This window comes from Alexandromys fortis, unplaced genomic scaffold, assembly GCF_014885135.2.
Source record: "Alexandromys fortis isolate MF-2015 unplaced genomic scaffold, M_Fortis_MF-2015_v1.1 scaffold_185, whole genome shotgun sequence".
Taxonomy (NCBI): Eukaryota; Metazoa; Chordata; class Mammalia; order Rodentia; family Cricetidae; genus Alexandromys; species Alexandromys fortis.
Genome location: NW_026068094.1, coordinates 3,128,198 through 3,150,784, shown reverse-complemented (window position 1 = coordinate 3,150,784; position 22,587 = coordinate 3,128,198). Strand labels below are relative to the sequence as shown.

Below are 22,587 nucleotides of genomic sequence, written 5' to 3'. Positions count from 1 at the left end.
ATTCTGTCATTAGGAACTTTGAAATTGGCCAGAGAGGAATCCCTGTGTACACTACAGATCCAGATACAATCTGATAGTTTGCAGCCAGCAGGTCCATACTATGCTGAGCCCAGAGGCTCTGGGACTAGCAGCTTACTATTGCCATGGAGTTAAGGATGCTGCTGAGACTGCTATGCAGATGAAAGCTAATGAGTCTAGTGGGACAGCACTCAAGAGTGTGGCCTGTCCTCATAGACTCCAGCGTACAAAACGACTGGGCACACTGGAGAGTGCCTGGTGCTGAATTGGTTTGCCAGCATGGCTGGAATGCAATGTTGCACCATCATCCCTCCACAGGGAAGGCACACATGCAGCCTGCCCTTTGGGGCAGCAGTCTTTATGTAGTAGTGTGCATGACCATTGTGTGGTGCAGTGCTTGACTGATGGGGCAGGTAGCTCTCAGAGGACTCAAGACCAGACAGGGGTTTAGGTTCTAGAAACAGCATGTGCAAAGGCTTGGAGGCAAGGTGAGAGAGCTGAGCTCTGGCCCTTCACTGGGCACACACATGAGAAAGGGAGCAGATACTTAGAGGACCTCAAGTTGGCAATAGGGGCAACAGGGGCAGGGGAAGCATTTCCTAGCAGGTTTGCATCTCTGCACCTCCCATTGATGAGCATAGCCATTCTGTACCCTCTTAGGCCTTTGTTTTCCCTGTACCCCTCACTATGCTTGTCCCCACCCTATAAAATGCACCCACAGACACAGAACTGGGCCCTAGCTATGAGGTTCTCTTTATTCTCTTGACTGGCTAGCCCACCCTCTCCATGTGGTCATGTGGATGACCTTTTCTCCCAATAGTTTCCTTGCTGTCCTAACCTTTCTCCCACTCCAGGGTGACCTCTTACTTCCCTGAGGCTGTACTTCAGACACACCACACCACACCACACACTCATTCCCTGTCCTCATGTTCTAGCAGCCAGGTGCCAACCCCTTCCCTCCCAGCCCTAGCCTTCCACCTGTCTGCCTGGCTGACCTCCCTTTGGGGACATGTAGAAGAGCTGTAACACATTCATCAGAGAGGTGGGGAGCCAATGTCAGATAGTCACACTCATTTTGACAGTAGAAGGGACTCCTCCATTCAAATATACCCTTAAACAGAACCAAGTTGATGAAATTCAGGTGGGAACTGCTCAAAAATGAACCTATGAAAATTCTCACCAGGTGGTGGTCCCACCCACCTTTAATTCCAGCACTCAGGAGGCAGAGACAGACAGATCTCTATGAACTCAAAGTCAGCCTGATATACAGAGGTAGTTCTAGGACAGGCCCCAAAGCTATAGAGAAACCCTGTCTCAAAAAAACAAAAAAGAAAAAAATTCTCCATGGGCATTGGGTCAGAATCTATTTCCTAGTCCCTCAACTTGGCCCAGTGTGGTCATAGCCATGTGTGATTTTGTTCCTGATCTTTGGTCACATGCCATCCCTAGATTCTCATGCTTGGTGGATGCACATCATTATGGGACACATATCTGAGCATAATCCCCAATAGCAGAAAATGGTGCCCCTTCTTCCCACGCTTGAAGAGGAGCCTCAGGTCAGGCCATCCTATGACCTGAGGCACTCCTGCCCAGGCCAGCCCAAGTCTGACTCTCCTAGTCCCACACATTGCCTGTCAGGCCCAGTGTGGTCAGGCAGCGTCTGATACCATGCTGCTCTGTATTTCAGGGTCAAATATGAAGCCCCCCAAACCACAGATGGCCTGGCTGGAGCCCTGGATGCCCGGCAGCAAAACACTGGAGCGGTAAGTACAAAAAAGTCCTGCTCTACCCATAGCCTTCCAAAAGGAAGGGACTATGGGCCTACTATGAGCTCGGCAATGGATTGGCACAGCCCTTTCCCTTTTGGCTCTCAGTTGTTGTTTTGTTTTGTTTTGTTTTGTTTTCCCCAGTTGAGAGCCAAGGAGGCACTTACCTATCAAGGATGCAGACACAATTCTGCCTCAGGAACTGGTGTCCAGTGTGGTCCTAGTTCACATCCTACTTCATCCCCTACCAACTTGGGTCATCAGGCAATTAACCCACTAGCCCTGTTTCATCTTCTTTCCTGGAACTTTTAGCAGCAGTAGTTGTTCAGAGCAGCCTGTGAGAAAACACCATCCTGTCACTAACAGGAGCATGGGCAGAGGGGAATAAAATGGAGTCCCTAGAACAAGAGGCGCAATTCCCAGGCACTCATTTTTTGTTTGTTTATTTGCTTGAGACAGGATTTCTTTGTAACTTTGGAGCCTGTCCTGGAACTCGCAGTGATCCACCTGCCTCTTCCTCCCAAGTGCTGAGATTAAAGGTGTGCACTACCACTGCCCAGGCTCCCAGGTACTCTTTTAAGTCCAGTTAATTTCCTGGCTGTGTGTTGAGTGGAAGCCACATGCCCAGACTGAGAATTCTTTGGCCAGCCTTCCCAGTGACAAGATTTCCAAGTATAATCTATAGTGAACCAAGTCACTGGGAGGGTGGGGTAGCAAGAAACAGCACACCCCACTTAGGAGGTAGAGGAGGGCCAGGAGGTCACAGAGGAGGAGTGTGGCAGGTGGACTCAGGCCAAGTGGGCCGGAGAAGTGGGAGAAGAGGTCTAAGGGATGGGTAGGACCATGGACAAAAGTTATTTGAAAACCTTGGTGAGATAAAAAGTTATTTGAAAGCCTTGGGCACAGGAGGGACCTCACTCAACTCCAGAAGGAAACCAGAGCTCTATGAGGAGGCCCTGCTCAGATGGAGCAGGACCTAGTGACTCCCAGGAACTCTCCGTCTGCACTCCTGTGCCTCCTAGCTCCTTGCTTGGGTCCAGAACAGTGAGGCAGGCAAGCGTCATGGAGGCTAAGAGCCACAGCTGGGTAGAGCAGAGCACACCTGCACTGGGCCTCGCTGCCCATCCATGCTTTTGAGCCTATGCTCTATATGCTTGGCCCTGTATTTCCCCTCACGTTCCCCTCATAGGAATCAGCACATAGTCCACTCCTGCTGCCACCACAGGCATGGCCAGTGTTGTGTTTCCAGACTCCCACAGCACCTTGCTGTAGCCCACAGTAGGAAATGGATGCACAGCCCCACTCACTGACAAGCAAGGCATTCATTTGTGCCCTCTCCTCTTTACCTGGGCAGCTGTCTGTTTTGAAGACCAAGCCAGCACCCACTCCCAGGCAGTCAGTCAAGGCCACATAATTCACTGACTGCCTGGATGTGATTCAAGACTGAAGTCCAAACTGAAGCTGGTAGACAGTGCCTTTGACCAAGACTCAGCAGAACTCACAACTTGTGTGGCGTACATTGTTGCACGAAGGGCCAGATTCTCTTCCTTCTCTTCATGAGATGCAGCAGTGGCCTAGGGCTACACTGGTCTGTGTAGAGTGCACAGGGAGGTCAGTGAATAATAGACCAGAGTCCCTCCACCACTCACCTGTTCTGGGGCCTAGAAGTCTTCCTGTTTGCTGTTGGTCACTATGAAAGCGGTGGGAAAAGTAATTTTTCTGAAACTTGGGTGGCCCTCAGAAGCCCTTGGCCAGTCACTAATCTGGCTGACAGACGCTATTCTTCAGTTTAAAGTGTGCACACCACCCTTTGGGATTCAGTGGGAATGGTGAGGAGTTATTGTTTTTTTATTTGTTCTTCACATTAACCCAGTCTGGAAGTTCTGGGTTCCTACCGTCATGGTTCTCCCATTAGTGAGACATACTGTGTAGCTTCCTTTACCCCTTGTCTCTCTGCTGCCGTACCTGTGTGTGCACACACCTACACACAGTCACATATGTACACATGAACATCTACATGGAAGTGGCTACCAGCCCACCACCATGGTGAGGCTTTTTCCCTGAGTTGAGAGGTGATCGTATAAAGAACCTACATGAATTGTCAGGCCACAGAATTGGTACTAGGGAGCATGACCCTAGGCAGCCCCAAGAGAGGAGGGCTAAGGCTCCGATTTAACCACTCCTTCCTCTCACAGTCAAGGGGCAACACTTAGCTGGGCAGGCCTGGCCTGCCAAGAGCACCTGCTGCTGGAAAGTTGTCCCCGCCTCTTCCCTGCACTAGGTGATAAGCTTGGCCCTAGACTGGTTTGATCAGAAACTCTAACTCTCCTCTGTGTAAAAGCAGCCAAATGGGAACTTGGAGTTTCCAGCCTTTCTCGGTATGGGCTCTCTGCCTGCCTTACCTCCTCCTGACAGCACTCTGAATGGTGGTCATGTTGTCAGGAAGACAAGAACCAGAACATTGTGTAAGATGCCAGGAGTCACTCCAGGGGCCATAGCAGACCATGTCTGTGCTCATGACCTCCAACCAGATAGACACTGTGGAAACTGTTAACAGTGGAAAGACCCCAGCCCCTGTTTCCTTTAGGAGCCATCATGTGTTGGGCCCAGAGTCAAATGTGCCCATCTAGAAAGCTACCCTGAGACCACCAGCCTGGCCTTTCTGAAGCACTCAGTGCCTCCTTCCTCTTGGATCCTACTGTTTCTGCTTCTTCCATTAACTAACTCTGCCAAGGTGCCAGGAGACTGAGCCTCCCTGGCAGTGCTCTGAACACTTGTGATCAGGGTTGTCTTTGTCCTGGATCATGGCATAAAACCGTCTCCAGTTGGAATACCTCCCCACACTTCCCATTGTCGGGACCAGACATGCATTCTCTATTTGCCCCTTGCCTACTCCAGCTGCTGGGAGCACAGTCCCTCCTTACTCTTCTGCATCTGTACTCCTTTACCCACAGCCTGGCACCACTGCAGAGTGGTCCTAAGTAGCTGGAACAGGTAATTCTAGGATATATACCCCAGCAGGACATAGAGGAAACTCAGATCCAGATGGGGAAGTGAATTCCAAGGACTGTTCAGCTTCCTTCTCAGCACCCAGACTACTGCTCCTACTTGCCTCACTACTACCTTCCTTCCAGATCCCCGCCACCCAGGCCCGCATCATGGAGGACATTGAACAGTGGCTATCCACAGATGTGGTAAGTTGGGGTTCCCCTCTTGCCTACCAAGCAAAGATCCATTTGTCTAATAGAGGGGCCTGGTGAATGACTAGTAAAGAGAGATAAGTATTAATATCTTCATCTGGTTAACCACCATCCTCTCCTAGGCAACAGCCTCCCTGTCCCAGATCACACCTCAGCGTGTCGTTGTGTGTCTCCGCCATCACTCAGGAGATGGCATTGGTTATAGACCAAGAGGGATGCTAAGCTGTGTGCCTACAGTAGCCCCTAGAGACCTAAATCCACTCAGGAAGGCATCATTCCCACCACATTTCATATCAAAAAGGCTGATAACTACAAGGGACCCAGCTCCTGGCTACCACTTTATAAAGGGACCAGAAGGCACAAGTCCTGAGCTGGCATCAAGGTGTTTCCCCAGCTTCCACCCCCACTTCTGTGGACACTAAAGACCCAGTGACAGCTTGGGCACTTCCAAGGGCCGCTGCCTGTAAGCAGCAAGACTTTGATTCTAACCAAATCAGACCAAGGACTAGGCAAGACTTAGGCCCTGCTCACTGAACAGAAGCCTCATCGCTCCCCATGCCCCACATGTTCAGGTGGTTAATGGGCTGTAGCTCACCTCCAGCAGACATAGGCACAGCTTTAGCTCAAACAGCCCCAGTGGGGGCTGACCTTCCATCCATGGAGCTAGACAGTCCCTGTCTCTGGATCCTGGAGGAAAGGAATGTAATGCAGGATACCACACCAGGGCTTGACTATCTGTGTTTAGCTTCCAGGATCTACCAGCTTAGCCTTGGCTGCAGGTTCTTCTTTCTATCTTCTTTCCTTCGTTTATTTTTGTTTTGATAGGGTCTCTCTAAGTAGTAGTAGCTCTGTAGACCAGGCTGGCCTTGAACTCTCAGAGATCCTCCTGCCTCCACCTCACAAGTGCTTGGTTTAAAGGCACGTGCCACTACACATATTTTTTTTCCTGTTTCTTTTTTTCTTTCTTTCTTTTTTTTTTTTTTTTTTTTTTGGTTTTTTGAGACAGGGTTTCTCTGTGGCTTTGGAGCCTGCCCTGGAACTAGCTCTGTAAACCAGGCTAGTCTGGAACTCACAGAGATCCGCCTGCCTCTGCCTCCGAGTGCTGGGATTAAAGGCGTGTGCCACCATCGCCTGGCTTTCCTATTTCACACAAAAAGATTTAATTTTTTTAAGATTTATTTATTTTTATATGTATGAATGTTTTACCTTAATATACGTATGTATATGCATCACATGCATACCTGGTACCTGAACAGGTCAAAGAGGGCATCAGATCCCATGGAACTAGAGTTACAATTGATTGTGAGCTGCCATTTGGGTGCTGGGAACAAAATCTGGGTCTTCTGCAATAGCCAAACATGCTCTTAACCACTGAGCTATCTCTCCAGCCCTAATTTTAAGTGTGTGTGTGTGTGTGTGTGTGTGTGTGTGTGTGTGTGTGTGTGTGTTTGTTCATGTGAGTGCAGTGCCTGCAGAAGTGAAAAGAGGGCATTGGTTCCCCCTGAACCTGGTATTATAGGCTGTTATATGTGTGCTAGGAAGTGAACTTAGGTCATCTGTAGGAATAGTGTGAGCTTTCAGCTGCTAAGCCCCAGCCTCCCTGTTTCAAAGGAGAATAAAGTCATGGTTCATCGAAATTAGAACACCTGGAGCCCTGATGCTCAGGTCGGAGTGAACCAAGGCCTATGTCCTAACACCATGGTTAACTTAAGCACAACACCAAGGCTGGTCCTGCTCCCAAGGGCCTGCCTTTGCCCACTGTGTGGCTGGTTATACATGCTCCCAGCAGTACTAACCTCTGTCTCTTTCCATCTGCATTCTCAGGGTAACAGTGCTGAGGATCCCTCTGGTGTCACCAGTGAAGGTAACAGACCACCCTGTTTACCTACTCTTCCCCTGAAACGAATAGCCCTGTCCCTCCCCAGTTCTAGCCTACAAGCCTACTCTTTTTCACTAGAATTTGACAAATTCCTGGAAGAACGGGCCAAGGCTGCTGACCGACTGCCCAACCTGGCCAGCCCTTCAGCCGAGAGACCTCCGGGACCGTCTCCTGCCACAGCTCCTCGAAGGAAGACCCAGGAGAAGGATGATGACATGCTATTTGCCTTATGAATGTAGGGCCTGGTACCCTGCAGCCCAGGGCCTGGCACTCTCATACCCACTGGGGCCCCTCCCTCCCTCCCTTGGTGTTAAGGCTGCTTGGGGGTGTTACCCCCCCCTTCTTTCCTCCTGGAGCCTGGGCAGCAGTGGGATGAACTGCCGGAATGGGTCAGCCCTCCACTGGGATCCTGACTAGTCCTGCCTCCTCCATCCTCCTGCCCACTCTGACTTTGCTGAGACCTGGAGCCCCAGACAAGCTGACCTGATGTGACCTGATTGTCCTGGTGTGAGACTGCTTCCATGAAATCCCCCTGGCTCCTTCCCCGAGGAAGCTCATGGGAGCCCTCCAGAATCCACACTTCCAGTCTAGGTGATAGAGGAGGCATTACTACAGCCTCTCCCATCCCTGTGCCAGCAGAGCAGGGCCTGAAGAAGGCCTTGACTGGCTGTTGGGGTGGACTGTGGTGGCCCTTGCTGAGCTACCTACTGTCCCAGGTACGAAACTGCACCCAGTGAGGCAAGACCTCACTAGTCCAGGTGTCAAGATGAGACCTTGGGGATTCTGAGTATCCAGAGCCCCCCAGTTCCTCCACTGCCTTTCCCCCATCTGTGCTCTGTTCCTCCAGCAGGGCTCACCCACCTGAGGCTTGTCTGTTGGTTGGTCCTCAGGAACAGACAGGAAGAGGTGCCTTTTGTGTCCTCAAATAAAAGTAGAAAGCCACTTGCCAGTGTGATCTGCTTCTGGCAGGAAGCGTTTTGATGAGCAGGGCCTACTTTGAGCCATCTGAGAGGTGGGCATCTGTAGATGTAGTATGGTCTGGAGACCACACTCACGGCACAGCAGGGTGGAGCACACAGCCATACTCACAGATACAACCCCTGTTTCACCACACAAATTCAGCCTCCATCTGCTCTGCACAGAACAGCACTGGCCTCTTTGGGTTCTTTCACACACTACTACCCCCATGCTTCTGCCCATCCTATGACAGTGGCACATTGGTCAAGAGAGAAGCCTAGTATTGGTAGACATGGTTGGCATGTTGGCTTAGCAGGCCACAGGGAGGACACGGCACTGGGCCATACACATCAGGTGAGGCATCCAGACCTTCCCTGGTTGAGGTTGAGACAACCCTCAAGAGGCCTTGTTCTGAGCTGTGGGTACCTGCTAACCCAACCCTTAGCAGCAAGAGAGCAGAAGGCTTGAAGTAGTCAGCACACAGGGTCTGGTACCTGCACTTTGAGACCTGACCCAGCTCTCTAGGGACAGTTGCATGAAGGAACCAGATTAGGGATAGCATGCATGGCCCCTGACTTCTGTCTTTAAGCAGCAGGGGAAGGGCTGAATGCATGTCCAGGCCAAGCCCATCACCTCTGGCCTGGTCCCACAACATCCATGGTGTTACCACTGTTTACAAGTAGATAAGGGCCTTGTTTGATTGGTAACTTCATCAGTAAGTCGTGGAGGAAAGGGACCCCAGTCTACTTCTCTGCCTGCTTCCTTCATTCTCTCCATATCTGAACCTCTTTAGGGAAGCTGACTTTGGAATGATCAAAGCCAAGGGCTGCTGCTTTACTGTCTAAAACTAGAAAGCCCAGGGAAGTTTCCACAGACCACTCCAGAAGCCTAGGACCCTACCAGTAGACACTACTACCATCTTGTGTGTTATCAGGGTTCGATATTGTCGTAAGTGCTGGTTGTAGGGCAGACATGCTTTTCAAGTGTGAGGGATACATATGGGAATGTGACAGATGTTCCTGCCTGGGGACTTGTAAATAAAGGGAAGGGACAGTAAAGGTCAGATCTGAGATAAAGGGGCCACTGCACTAACTGTGAAGTGGGAATCGATCAACCCCCAGGTTTCCACCAAGACTGGGCGAGATTACAGGGTTCTCTCTCTGGCGACCATACAGACAGCTAGGAGAGGGGGTGCTGGCAGGAAACCAGGCTCTGTCTGCAGACTTCGGGGTGGTCAGTTGGCAGCAGCATGGCTTGACGCACAGCTGTTCTGGTTCCTTGGTGCAGCCTGCTGTTGAAATAGGAGCGGCAGGGCTGCGTCCCCAGCACCCGGCTGCCCGCATGGCTAGTTTATACCCAGAAATAATTACACGGAAACTGTATTCTTTCAAACACTGCCTGGCCCGGCTAGGTCCAGTTTCTTATTGGCTAGCTCTTACATATTGTTCTAACCCATTTCTAATATTCTGTGTAGCCCATGAGCTGGCTTACCAGAGAGGATCTTAACCTGCATCTGTCTGGAGTGGGAGCATCATGGCGACTCCTCCTCTAACCTTCTTTCTCCCAGAATTCTCTTCTGTATACTCCGCCTACCTAATTTTCTATCCAATAAAATGGGCCAAGGCAGTTTCTTTATTAGTAAGAAATCATTCCCACATCATTTCCCCTTTTTCCGTTTAAACAAAAAAGAAAGGCTTTAACTTTAGCATAGTAAAATTACATATAACAAAACAGTTATCAAGTAAGAATTACAGTTACAATATTTATATCTATTTTATCTCTTATCATAACTAAGGAAAACTATAACTATTTATTCTTCAACTCCATCAAAGACTCCAGAAGGATATAATATTATCTAAGTAAACAAGAAATAAGAAAACTCTAGAAATGACAGAGACATCTCGCTGCCTGGACAGTCACCCAAAGTTCCTCTGTACCGTTGGGGCATCCATCTTCGGCCTACAGGCCCATGGTATCCAGATACATTTCCATGAAGCAGGAAATTTTAAAGACAGTTCAGTCACTTTCTGCTGTGTTCTGTAGAATGTCTTGTAGACTCTTTCATGAATCAGGAACCCCGAAAGACCATCTCACCTTTAGGCAAGTTCAGCAGTCCTCTCTCTGAGGGTTCTCTGTGTCCAGTTTATGCAACAGTCCAGGCAAGAGCAGTTTCTTGCCCAAATGACTATCCAACTCCATAAGGATCCTCTTCGATGCCCATCTTCCTCTTGAAGTAGCTGGTGCTGCCAGGAGCAGACGTGTCTCCTTGTCATGAAAAGTCCTAAGTTATTAAAATATTTTAAATGCCATATTCTGCAGTCTTTGAAAGATATGAAGAATGCCTATCTAATTGAAATATATCTCTATATATCTAGAAAATCTAACTAACATGACTACAAGCTTAACTATTAGCAATGATTATCCATTAACAACCTATATTTCCTAATTATACATTACATTTTAAGTGAACTACATAATCACAATACCTTAATCAAGTTCAAAAATACATATACATATAACAAAATTGACCTTAAAATCCATACCAATGCAAATTATTCATATCTATATCATATCCCCCTTTAAATGTAAAAGAACATTTATAAACAATATTTGGGAACATGGGCGTAGTTTTTTCTCTCCAAACTGCTTCCTGCTGAATGGGGGCACTGTTAATCAGATCATTTAGGGTGTAACCTGTGTGTCAGGTTCATCTCGGTTGGCAGTTGAGTGAAGTAATTTTTTGAGGGTGTTCACAGCAACCTTTCAGGAGGGCGTGGTCTATCATACCATACCGGGATAGATGCAATCCATAGGGTCACATCCTCTGTGGAAACAAAAGAAGACCCTCTCCAAAGCATCATATCCTTAGATCCAAATTTTGAAGTCAAGATACCTTTAGAACATATGTGCAGGTTCAGCTTAGCAGCCCATATAATAAAATGTCTCTTTGTACTTAGCTCCTTCACAGTCAAAAATTTTAAAGAAAACACAATGTACATAATCCAGACTCTCTGTGAATTTTTCATTTTTACGTGGCTTATTTTTCTTTATTTCTCTTAATCTATAACTATCTGTACTTCTGTACTCTGTCTCTTTAAAGACTTTACCCTTTTTCTTTTTAAGACATTAACTTTATTCTTTATATTCTCTTTTTTTCCCCAAGCCTACGTACATTCATCCAACGGTGTCTGAATCTGTTTTACTGTGAATCTGTATTTTTTTTTTTATTATCCAGGAGCATTTCTTAAAATGTTAAGCATTTCTTAAAAACTTAAGTTGCACCATGTATAGGTAATACGGTACTGCCTGTGTCCTGCCCAGTCTAAACCTTAACTGCACGGTTTTAAGGTAATTACGGTAGTTCCTGCCTGAGATCAGCACAGTTCAGCAAGGAGCAGCCGCTCCTGCCTCAGAGTCATTTGGTGCTTTTGAGCTGAGCACAGTTACAGGCAAACAGCAGTTTACATTGGAGCCGCAATCAGCAATTTAATTTTGAGACTGAGTGTGCAGCACAGAAACTCTTTTTATCCAAGTTACAGCCAAATCTGACACGCAGAGCACTGCGCAGTCTGAAAACGCGTCTCTGTATGGCAGCAGGAATCCGCCATGCTCTTCCGCCTGCCTAAGCCTGATTCCGCCATCTGCCCAGGTGTAGGCAGGGAACGCTGAGCCATCGGCAGGTCTCAGAGCAATCTCCTCCGATCCCAAGTGGGAACAGAAACATCCAGTCCCATAAAAGCCTTGAAATGCTTTAAAGCCAGAGTTCACGCTGGCAGCATAGCACCAGGAAGCCGCGCTTTAAAATGACGCAGCTTTTTTTCTCTGCTGCTGTTGCTGAATCAGGAATCTCTCTACAGCATGTCACCAACAAAACAGCAAAAATCTGTGTTAAACTCTGTTTCCCTTATTTTTAAGCCTTCTCAGGTTTTTAAGTGGATTTAGCCCCACGTTGGGCGCCATCTGTTGAAATAGGAGCGGCAGGGCTGCGTCCCCGGCACCCGGCCGCCCGCATGGCTAGTTTATACCCAGAAATAATTACACGGAAACTGTATTCTTTCAAACACTGCCTGGCCCGGCTAGGTCCAGTTTCTTATTGGCTAGCTCTTACATATTGTTCTAACCCATTTCTAATATTCTGTGTAGCCCATGAGCTGGCTTACCAGAGAGGATCTTAACCTGCGTCTGTCTGGAGTGGGAGCATCATGGCGACTCCTCAACTAAGCTTCTTTTTCCCAGCATCCTGTTCTGTTTTCTCCGCCTACCTAAGGGTTGGCCTATCAAATGGGCCTAGGCAGTTTCTTTATTAATAAGAAATCACTCCCACATAAGCCTGCAGTGTTGCTTCCCAGTCCCCAGTGTGTGTCCATTCAGGACAACTATTGGAGACCTAGAAGGCAGCACAGGCTCTCCCCCACACACACCTTGGATGCTCCTTGCAAAGATAGTCACAATGGACTCGATCCCAGCAATAGGAGTGAAGTGGAGACTGACCACAGATTCTGGTTCTAGGTCTGCTGCTCAGGCCAGCACTTCATGAAGCCTCTGCCCACTCCATGATAGCTGGAAGGCTGTCTTGCTCTGACTTGTGTGGGCCTGGCTTCAGGATCAGTGTCTCATTGTGACCACAAGATGGCAGCAGTGCTACAAGCACAGGGACTCACACACACACACACACACAAACACACACAGTGTATATGTACACACAAGTACCTCCCCACCCCTACCCTCACTTCTCTGGTGAAACAGAGCTAGAGGCTGAAGGATCTGAAGTTCCTCCTTCTAAATTCATCTAAGGCCTTGATTCCCAGAACCTTCAGCTTTGACCCCACCTGCCTTTTGAACTGTGGGGAGTCAGCAGCAGACTGGAGGGAGGCTGTGGCTAGGTAGAACCCATCTTCCAGTGCTCCTGAGGAGCCTGACATGCAGGCCAGCGGCTCCTCTGCGCATGGCCAGCTGCAGCTGTTTATACACGCAGGAAGTCAGGAATGGCACTAGGTATAGCCCAGCGCCCAACCTCTCCAGTAAAGGGAAGCAACCCCACTGCACATTTTACTTTTTATTTTTCTGTTTGGTTTGTTGGTTCTTGCTTTTGTTTTTTTCAAGGCAGGGTTTCCTCTGTGTAGTAGGCCTGGCTGTCCTAGAACTCACTCTGAAGACCAGACTGGCCATGACCTCAGATTTCCACCTGCCCCTGCCTCCTAAATGCTGGGATTAAAGGTAGGTACCACCCCACTTACTTTTCATTTTTTGAACAAATTTCCTAACCTTCCTCCTCAAATTCTGAATGCTGTGGTTTCGGGCATCATGTCATGACTGACTTGGTCCACTCTTACTGTCACCACCAATCTGTTGCTGTTCCTATCTGAGGTTCTCCAGGCCATCATCCCCTGGACCCCATGGCTGTGTCCGAACACCACTCCTGCTCAGGCTCCTGTACTCCCTCTGGGCCGCTGCAGTCCCCTCACTACCAGTGGCTATCTTGCTACTCATCTGGGCCAGGGAGGGAAGAAGAGGGGAGAAAGGGCAGACAGTGGAGTGACATCTACAACCTACTGTCGAGGCAGACCCCCACATCTGGGCAGTTCTGTCATTGTCCCTAGAGGAGGTCTCCGCACCTCCAACATCAGAGAGCTCCACAGAGATCCTTGGTCCGTGCAATTCCCTTGCATGGTTCCTCAGCAGAGAGTCACAGTCGACTGAACAAAAGACATCTGTTCTGGAAGTCCAAGATTCAGGTGTGGCAAAGATGTCCTTGGTTTGGAGGTAGCCATCTTCACCCTGATACCCTCCTCTTAGGAAGATATAGCTCTGTTGGATTATCCCCCATCCAATGACCACATAGAACCTTAGTCTCTTCAGAGGTGCTGTCTTTAAATACAGTCACACCCACAGACTTCAACATATGCATTTGGAAGGACATACCCTGCCTGTGACTATCACACACAGATTCTACTGTGCAGAGCAGTGACATGTAACACCTGCTTCGGTCCCTGTCCTCATGGAGATCTGCAGTGACTGCTCCTCCTTGGCCCAGCTCCAGAACCACGCAGAGGAGAGCTGGAGCAAGAGACAGAAAGTACGGCTGGGGCTTCTACCTGCTCACTGGGACTGCCTGCCCATTTAAAAGGAGCACCTACCAGTCAACAAGCAAGCTTCACTGGCCGCCATCTGGATCCCCATCCTCCCGCCCCGCACCCTTGCTTAGCCTTTCTGCACTCTGACCCTGCCAGATGCCACCCTGCATTCCCGTCCCCACAGCTGCACCCACATGATAACTTATAACGTCACAAGCTCCGGTTCCTGGGAAATTTAGAGCTATCTTTGGGCCTCTATGGGTTCCAGACTGTGTATGGTGTTCGGATTTACTGCGCGAGCCTAGCGGGTCCCGTGGTGGGTTAGGAACGTGGGCAGGCAGAGACTGAGAATGCTGAGGGTGAAGTTTTATTAAAAGGTGGGTGTACAGGGGAGGGAGGGAGGGAGGGAGAGAGAGAGAGAGAGAGAGAGAGAGAGAGAGAGAGAGAGAGAGAGAGAGAGAGAGAGAGAGAGAGAGAGAGAGNGAGAGAGAGAGAGAGAGAGAGAGAGAGAGAAGGAGGCTGCTCAGAAGAATGGGACGGGGGCGGGGGGGGGGGCAGTTTGCCCTGGCGGGAAGGGAGATATTGGGAGTGGGTGGAGCTTGTCTCTTAAAGTGCGAGGCTACTGTTTGGGGCTCATCCTGCCAGGTGACAGGGAAGGCCAGCATAATCCTAACACAGACATATATGCAAGCAAAAAAAAAAAAAAAAAAGCCAGGTGACAAAGACTGGAAAACTCCCCCACCCAGGCCACACACAATGAGTGGAGTATGCTCAGGCCAACTTACTGAGGAGACTTGAAGTCTTTTCCTTGCTCACTAGCACTGCTCACTAGTCCTGGAACTTGCTCTATGCACCAGGCTGGCCTCAAACTCTGAGATCCACCTCCCTCTACCTGCCAAGTGCTGGGATTAAAAGTGTGTGCCACCATGCACAGCTGTTTGCCCATTCTTAATAAACAGTCTCTAGTTTGTTTCTAACTATGTGTCCCTGGTGCAATCTTTAGTCAGGCATGGGGAGCACAAAAATCAGGAGGCAGGCAACCTCTGAACTCAGACCTCTACCTATACCACTGTCTCAGCCCAGCTTAGGGAAGAGATAGCTCCCACCCAGATGTGAGCACCAGCTAGGCAGTGCGAGGCCAGAGCATGGGGACCCCCAGGCCTATCTTTTCTGAGAAAGTTGCTTTGTGGCTGGAGTCCTCCTGGGAGTCAACAAGCAGGACCAGCTTCTGCCTCACACATCCGTGTATCATACTGTTTGCTTTGAGGCAAATGGCTTCAGTTGCCCCATTAACCCATAGAAGTGTCACCCGCTATGCTATTCTTCCCAGTCTGCCTTCAAACTTCTCCACCCCCTTCAGGAAAGAATGAAACACCTATCATCCCATGTTCAGAAGTCCAAGGCCAGCCTGGATTACATTATTTCAGGCTGTCCTGGGCTACAGAAGGATACCTGTCTCAAAACAGAGAAGGCTGAAGAGAACACAAGACAAGAAGCCCAAGTCATCTGTAGAGACAGGAAAGCAGGGTTAGACTAGGCTGCCCACCAGACCACGAAGAGAGGAGAGCATCTGTCGACAGGTTGGATGGACAGGCAGATGAAAAGATCCAGCAGGTCTCAAAAGAAAGAGACCAGTTGGGAGGTGGCACAGGCCCTTAATCCCAGCACTCAGAAGGCAGGGGCAGAGAGATGTCTGAGTTCAAGGTCAGCTTGATCTACAGAGTGAGTTCCAGGATGGCCAAGGCTATACAGAGAAACCCTGTCTCAAGAAAAAAAGCGGGGGAAGTGAAATGTAGGCTAGAGTATATTCCTGCCCCCTGGTCCCACCCCTAGCAAGGGGACTATGGAGGGAGTTACAGGTAACTGTGTTCCTGTGGGATGCAGCCCTTACCAGAGCCCTAGGGATGAGGTTGGTGAGGCCAGCTAGGTCAAGGTCCACTTCTGCCCCATTTTAAGAAGGGACCCTAGAAGCTGGAGAGGTAGCTCGGTGGTTAAGAGCACTGTTTGCTTTACCAGGGGACCCAGATTCAATTCCCAGCACCCACATGGCAGCTCACAGCTGTTTGTGGTTCCAGTTTCAGGGAATCTGGCTCCCTCACAAAGACATACATATGCAGGCAAGACACCAATGCACATGAAATAAAAACATTGTTTTTAAAGTCTTATTAAAGAAGGAACTCTGAGGGCATTAGGCTGGTATGTTCTAAATTCTGGGATTATGCATGGAGGCTGGGAACATCATTGTGTATACATTCATGTATAGATGTACACATTTGTGGTTTTGTCTGCATGGCCCATTAGAGACACTCTACCTGCCCAGCCTTAGTCTGTGCAGCCCTGCTGCCTGAGGCAGAAGCCCTGACCCTAAAGGACAGGAGTTGAGGATAACCAGACTCACTGGGCTACAGCCTCTGATACTCTTGGCCAACCTTAACCTCAACCTTGTGGACATGCTCATTCATCAACCCCCAGTAGTGCACACTGTCCTTGAAGGCGTTTCTCCTTCTCTGCAGCCTATGCCTTTCACCAGCTTCTTGTTTTACTGCCATTGTCTGTGTTAGCCCCTCCGTGTCCTCACCCCTCCTCAGTCACTGTTGTGCCAGGAGCGCTGCCTCTTGTCCTCCAGCTAGCTGCAGGTCAGGAGCAGACACCTATGCTTTCTCCTGTATTGCACAAAGTGTGGCTTGGAGACAGACTGGAGCATTCCACATCCGGACAGTGGTGCATTCCAACCCCCCCCCCCCCTTCTATCAGGCTCCTCTTGGCTCCGCCTTGGCCCGTTTGCCACGCCACCATCACAGCTGTGCTGTCTGCACATGAGCCGCACACCCTCCAGTCACCAGGAGCCCGCACACCCTCCAGTCACCAGGAGCCCGCTAGGCACACCTGGGGTGCTGCATGAGCATTAGAAGAGGGTATTTGGGAGATTTAAGGTTTACCTGTCAAGGTTTGACTTTTTTTTAAAGATTTATTTGTGCATGTGTGCCTTTGTGAGCTCATGTACACTCTGTGTGCAGGTGCCCATGGAGGCCGGAGGGAATTGAAACTCCTGGAACTGGATTTGCAGGTGGCTGTGAGCCATTGGTGTGGGTGTTGGGAACTGAACCTGTGTCCTCTGTAAGAGCAAAGAACTTTTAACCTCTGAGCCATCTCTCCAGTCTAGAGGTGTCTTTGCCTGCTGTATGTCTGTGAATTGCTTGCATACAGTGCCCATGGAGGTCAGAAGAGGGCTTGTCACTGGGCAGTGGTGACACATGCCTTTAATTAATCCCAGCACTCAGGAGGCAGAGGCAAGTGGATTTTTGTGAGTTAGAGGCCAGCCTGGTCTACAAGAGCTAGTTCCAGGACAGGCTCCAAAACCACAGAGAAACCCTGTCTCGAAAAACAAAACCAAAAAAAAAAAAAAAAAAAAAAAAGGGCTTGTCTTTCGAACTGGAGCTACAAGTGTCTGGTGAGCCTCCACGTGGAGGCCTGGACTCCAACCCCGGTACTCTCATAAAGCAGTCAGTGCTCTTAACTGTCGAGCCATGGCTCCAGCCCCTGTATTTGTTAGACAGTTTTTAAATGATTACTATTATATTAAATGCACACACACACACTTACCTGAGTGCACATGTGCACAACTGAACATGTGGAGGTCAGGGAGGAGCGAATGGGAGCTGGTTTCTCTCTGCTCTCCACCTCAGGAGTGCAGGCCTAGTGTTTGCAGGATGAGCCCTCTCACACACCTGCCTGTTCTGTGGGGTCTTCTGTTTGTTTTGTTGTTTGTTTGTTTGTTTAATTTCCTTTTTGAGACAGGGTCTCCTGTAGCAAAAGCTGGCCTAAAGTTGACCATGTGGGACCAGGCAATGATGCTGGACGCCTTTATTTTTGGTTTTTTTTTTTTTTTTTGAGACAGGGTTTCTCTGTGTAACAGCCGTAGCTGCCCTGGAACTAGCTCTTGTAGGCCAGGCTGGTCTTGAACTCACAGAGATCTGCCTGCCTCTGCCTCCCAAGTGCTGGGATTCAGGAAGCAGAGGCAGGCAGATCTCTGATTTCAAGGCCAGCCTGTGTAGCACAATTAATAGAAATCCAGAGAAAGATATCGGGGTTCAACCTGAAGGTCAGAAAAACAAACAGCCAGCCACTGGCTCTTACCTCTACTTTGGTCCAAAATGGCGATCCTGCCTCCAGGAATCCTCAGCATGAGATTGAGTAAGAGCTGTCTCCTCCCATTTTATATTCCTCTGTAGGGCTAGGATTAAAGTCATGCACCACTACTGCCCAATTTCCATGGCAAACTAGTGTGGCTACTGGGATTAAAGGTGTGTGTCACCACTGCCTGGTCTGTAAGGCTGACCAGAGCGGCTATTTTCCTCTTTCATCTTCAGGCAAGTTTTATTTATTAAAATACAAAAGAAATATCACTACAAGCCTGGTCTACACAACAAGTTCTAAGCCAGCCAATTGCCTGACCTAAACTCGCAATCCTTCCTCCTTTACCACCTAAATTGAGGATGCAGACATAATCCACTTTGCTTGACCGAGGCTAGAACGTTTCCTGCATAAAAGGGACAAAACAAGGCAGTGAGTGGCATCGCCTGAACTGTCAAAAAGCAAGCAAAGGAGTGGGAACCGGCTCACAACTTCCAGGGCAGCTAGTGGATGATATGGAGCCAAGTCTGCCCAAACTGTGAATCATGCTGTCAGATCTGGAAACCCAAGAAGGGAAGAGCTGAGGCTCCTGCCAGGAACGGAGCAGTGACCATTCCGTCTTTTGAAGAAAGGCATCAGAGCCCAGAGCCAGAAAGGAAACCAGGCATGGTGGCACACGCCTTAATCTCAGCCCTCAGGAGGCAAAGGCAGCTAGATCTCTGTGAATACAAGGCCAGCCTGGTCCTCTAAGTTCCAGGACAGCGAAAGCTACACAGAGTTACTCTGTCTCTAAAAACCAATACCAAAGCAAAACAAAAACAAATAGAACCAGAAAGGAGAAAAAGAGAGGGGACCGAGAGAAGCAGTGATCTGGGACCAGGCCGGGTCTGCAGGCTCTGAGATGAGTTGCTGGATGGGAGAGGAGACGGAAGTCAACCAGAAGAATGGCTGACGTGTCAAGTTACTTTCTTCTCTGAGTTAATAGCAACCCTCCCAGTGTCCCCAGTTGTTCTGCCTACAAATATTTGTCAAGAGTGGCACTTTGTGGAACCGGAGAAGGGTGACAGCTCACGCCTGAGTCAGCACAGAACAGGAAGCCCTGTGAAGAACTGGGTGCTGGGCTCCGTGGAAAGCAGAAGTTCCCCTCCACCCTCTACACCTCCAAGTCTCCTGGAGGATTTGGACTGTCATCTGCTGTTAGGGGTAAAGCATAGACACTAGGTGCTGACCTCCCTGTAGGAGATCCTCCACACAGAGCCGGGATGCTCTTTTGTTGTTGTTGTTGTTGTTATTTTGTTTTGTTTTGGTTTTGGTTTTTTTGTTTTTCAAGATAGGGTTTCTTTATGTAACTAACACCTGTAGCTATCTTGGAACTGACTTTGTAGACCAGATGGCCTCAAACTCGCAAAGATTAGCCTGCCTCTGCTTTCTGAGTGCTGGGACTAAAGGCATGTGCCACCACTGCCTGGCTGCCAGGATGTTCTTTTTAAAAAATATATTCTGTTGGTATGTATCTATTTTAATTTTTCTTTCTTTCTTTCTTTTCTTTTCTTTTTTTTTTTTTTTGGTTTTTTTTTCGAGACAGGGTTTCTCTGTAGCTTTGGAGCCTGTCCTGGAACTCACTCTTGTAGACCAGGCTGGCCTCGAACTCACAGAGATCTGCCTGCCTCTGCCTCCCGAGTGCTGGGATTGAAGGCGTGCACCACCACTGCCCAGCTATTTTAATTTTTCAATTAAGCGCATATATGTATATATGTGTGTATATATACATATGTATATATATGTATATGTGTGTTTATAGATAGGTGCTTGAGAGCCCGGTGTATGTTGGAAGAAGTCATTGCATTTCCTGGAGCTGGAGTTACAGGTGATTGTGAGCTACCTGATGTGGAACCTGGGTAATGGGAACCAAACTGTGTCCTCTGGGAGTGAAGGGTGACTTCTTATAATGACTGAACTATCTCCTAAACCCCCAGGATGCAAGTCTGACCATGTTTTATGTTTAATTTTAAAATTGCATTTATTTGTCTATGTATTTATTTACTTACTTATGAGTATGTGTACTTGCCTGCTAGGGAGGTCAGAGGACAGTTTTCAGGATTCAGGTCTCCCCTTCTGCAATGTGGATCCCAGGGATCAAAATCAGGTTATCTAAGTCAGTAGGCTTGGCAGTAGAAACTTTTATGAACTGGGCCATCTCACTTGCCTTGAGCAATGTTTTCAGTACCTCAAGCAATCAAATCCTTCACTCACGTTCTGTCCTGGCCAAGGCTCCTGCTCCTGGGTCTGGCCCCTGTAACACTCAGAACACAGACTGTTTCCACACGCATATGCCTCAAACTCCTGTGCCCCCACCCTATGGTCCCCGTATAAGATGTTTGTTGTTCTCTGTAAAACACGTCCCTCCCACAAATGGTCTCACCTGTCCTTCCGTGTGTCATCTCCTCCAGCCCAGTCATCCCTAACCTCCTGACCAGATGTTCAGCAGTCGTGGAATTCTCTGTGATTACAATAGCAAGCTGAATGGAAGGATCATAAGATGGCATCACACCTTAGATATGTGTGACTCACTCATGGCTGAGCGCCACCATCCCCAGATCTATTGTCCATATGAAAACAGATTGGAGGTCCATTGTGGAGAGGAGGAGGTGGCAGTTGGGAGCAGTGCCTGTCGTATCAGACCCAACCTCCCATCCAGGGGGAGGGCTATTGGACATCACCAGGAGAGAGAATAAGCTCTCCATGTTTGTCATGGACCTGAGGTGGCCTGCTGAAATCAGGGGGAGGGGGGGGCTGGGAGACAGGAAGCCTGATTATGGCTCCTCTGGTTTTTAATGCAGGGAAGCTGCAGGTCAAAACATGTCCCCGGAGAAGCACAAAACCCACCCCTACAGCAAAACCATCTTCTCAGGAGCAACCAGAAATCGGCCTTTGCCTCAACAGGCAGCCGGCGGAGACTCACACAGTCACAGGCTGGCATCCCACAACAGCCAACCTTGACATCATAGGCCTAGGTCTTATCGGCACACCTCCAATGTTAGGGCAGTTCTCCCAGCAACCCCCAACTCTGGTGCAGGCTGATGGGAAATTTCTGGAGCTGGACAGTATGGTTACGTGTTTGCAACAAGTTTTCCTTTGTTTTACGTTTTCTTATTCCTGTGTGTGTTCCTGTGTGTGTACACATGTGTGCACATGCGTGTCCCTGGAGACAGGAAGTCAATGTCTAGTGTCTTATTCAATCACCCTACACTTGCTTTTCAGGACAGGGCTTCTCACTAAACCTGTAGCTGACCAGTGGGCTCCATTGGCCAGCCCAGCCAGTGAGCTCCAGTCGTCCTCCTGTCTGTGACCCCCAGCACTGACTTTAAAAACATTTCTGGTTTTAGATTTATTTATTCTATTTTATGAGTGTTCTGCCTGCATTGGTGATGTACACCACCTGTGTGCTTGGTGCCCACAACAGGCCAGAAGAGGACATTGGAGCCTTTGGAGATGAAGTTACAGAAGATTGTAAGCCACCATGTGGGTGTTCGGAGTCAAAGCCAAGGCCTCTGCAAGAACCACAAGGGCTGTAGACCACTGAGCCTCCCCTGTCAGCTAGCACCGGTGGCTTTTTTTTTTTTTTTTTTTTTTTTAGCACTGGCTTTTACAAGGGTTTTGAGAATCCAAACCTGTGTACACTTTACTAACAAAACCTTTTCCCTAGCCTCTTTGCCAAAGTTTCCTAATGTACAAGCTGCATTCTTATAACAGGCTACTTCTTATTTTGTTTGTTTGGGACTGTGTCTAACTATGTAGGCTTGGCTGGTCTGAAGCCGACAGAGATCTACCTGCCTCTGCTTCCTGAGTACTGGGATTAAAGGGCGCTACTACTGGACTGACAGAGGCTGGGGGACTGCTTGCCCTGCTTGCAGGAGTGAGAGGCAAGGCCCTGGGCTCCATCCCCAGCACCATGGGTAGTAGGCAGAGAGCTCACTCAGTGAAGGCCTCTCCCCCCTCTTCTGTTCTACCATCCTCCTCCTGCACCACGGTCTAATGTGCTAGGTGCTGGGAATGTATCACGGAAGAGTCACTATTTTTGATCCCACGAATGACTGATCCATCAAATGATTGACTGATTTATTGATAGAAACCTATAGGGTTCCTGACCCCACAAGGTCACTGGGGATGCCAGCCTACTGGGTGTTGGCCCTGGCAACCTGCCTGACTTCTTGGATGATATAAAGCCCAGTCTCTATTGGCCTCTGGGGAATGTCAGGTGTCAGAGCAGCACATGCTGAAGGAGGGGCGAGGTGGTAGGAGTTGTTATAACCAAAGCCACCATCACCTCAGGACCCATACCCCATGGACACAGCCAACTAGAGAGCATAAGGCCTAGGCTAGCCCAGAGCCTCTACCAGTCTGGGCTATGCCAAGCCATTTATAGGGCTTTTTTCCTTCCTTCTTTCCTTCCTTTCTTCCTTTCTTTTCTTTTTCTTTCTTTCTTTCTTTCTTTTTTTTTGTTGTTGTTTGTTTTCTTTTTTTTTTTTGAGACAGGGCTTTTTTTTTTTTTTTTTTTT

General features: G+C 48.8%; 1 protein-coding gene across 2 annotated transcripts in view; it reads left to right on the top strand.

The window, feature by feature from the left end:
- Tom1 (target of myb1 membrane trafficking protein) overlaps nt 1-7,805 on the top strand; it is a 35,211-nt gene extending 27,406 nt beyond the window's left edge. For both annotated transcript variants that reach the window (XM_050123205.1, XM_050123206.1), the window contains exons 12-15: nt 1,706-1,781; nt 4,919-4,978; nt 6,809-6,848; nt 6,942-7,805. In XM_050123205.1, the coding sequence (XP_049979162.1) occupies nt 1,706-1,781; nt 4,919-4,978; nt 6,809-6,848; nt 6,942-7,096 (331 nt within the window). In that variant the 3' untranslated portion in view covers nt 7,097-7,805. The remainder of the gene's footprint in view (nt 1-1,705; nt 1,782-4,918; nt 4,979-6,808; nt 6,849-6,941) is intronic.
- Nucleotides 7,806-22,587: the final 14,782 nt, after the last annotated feature.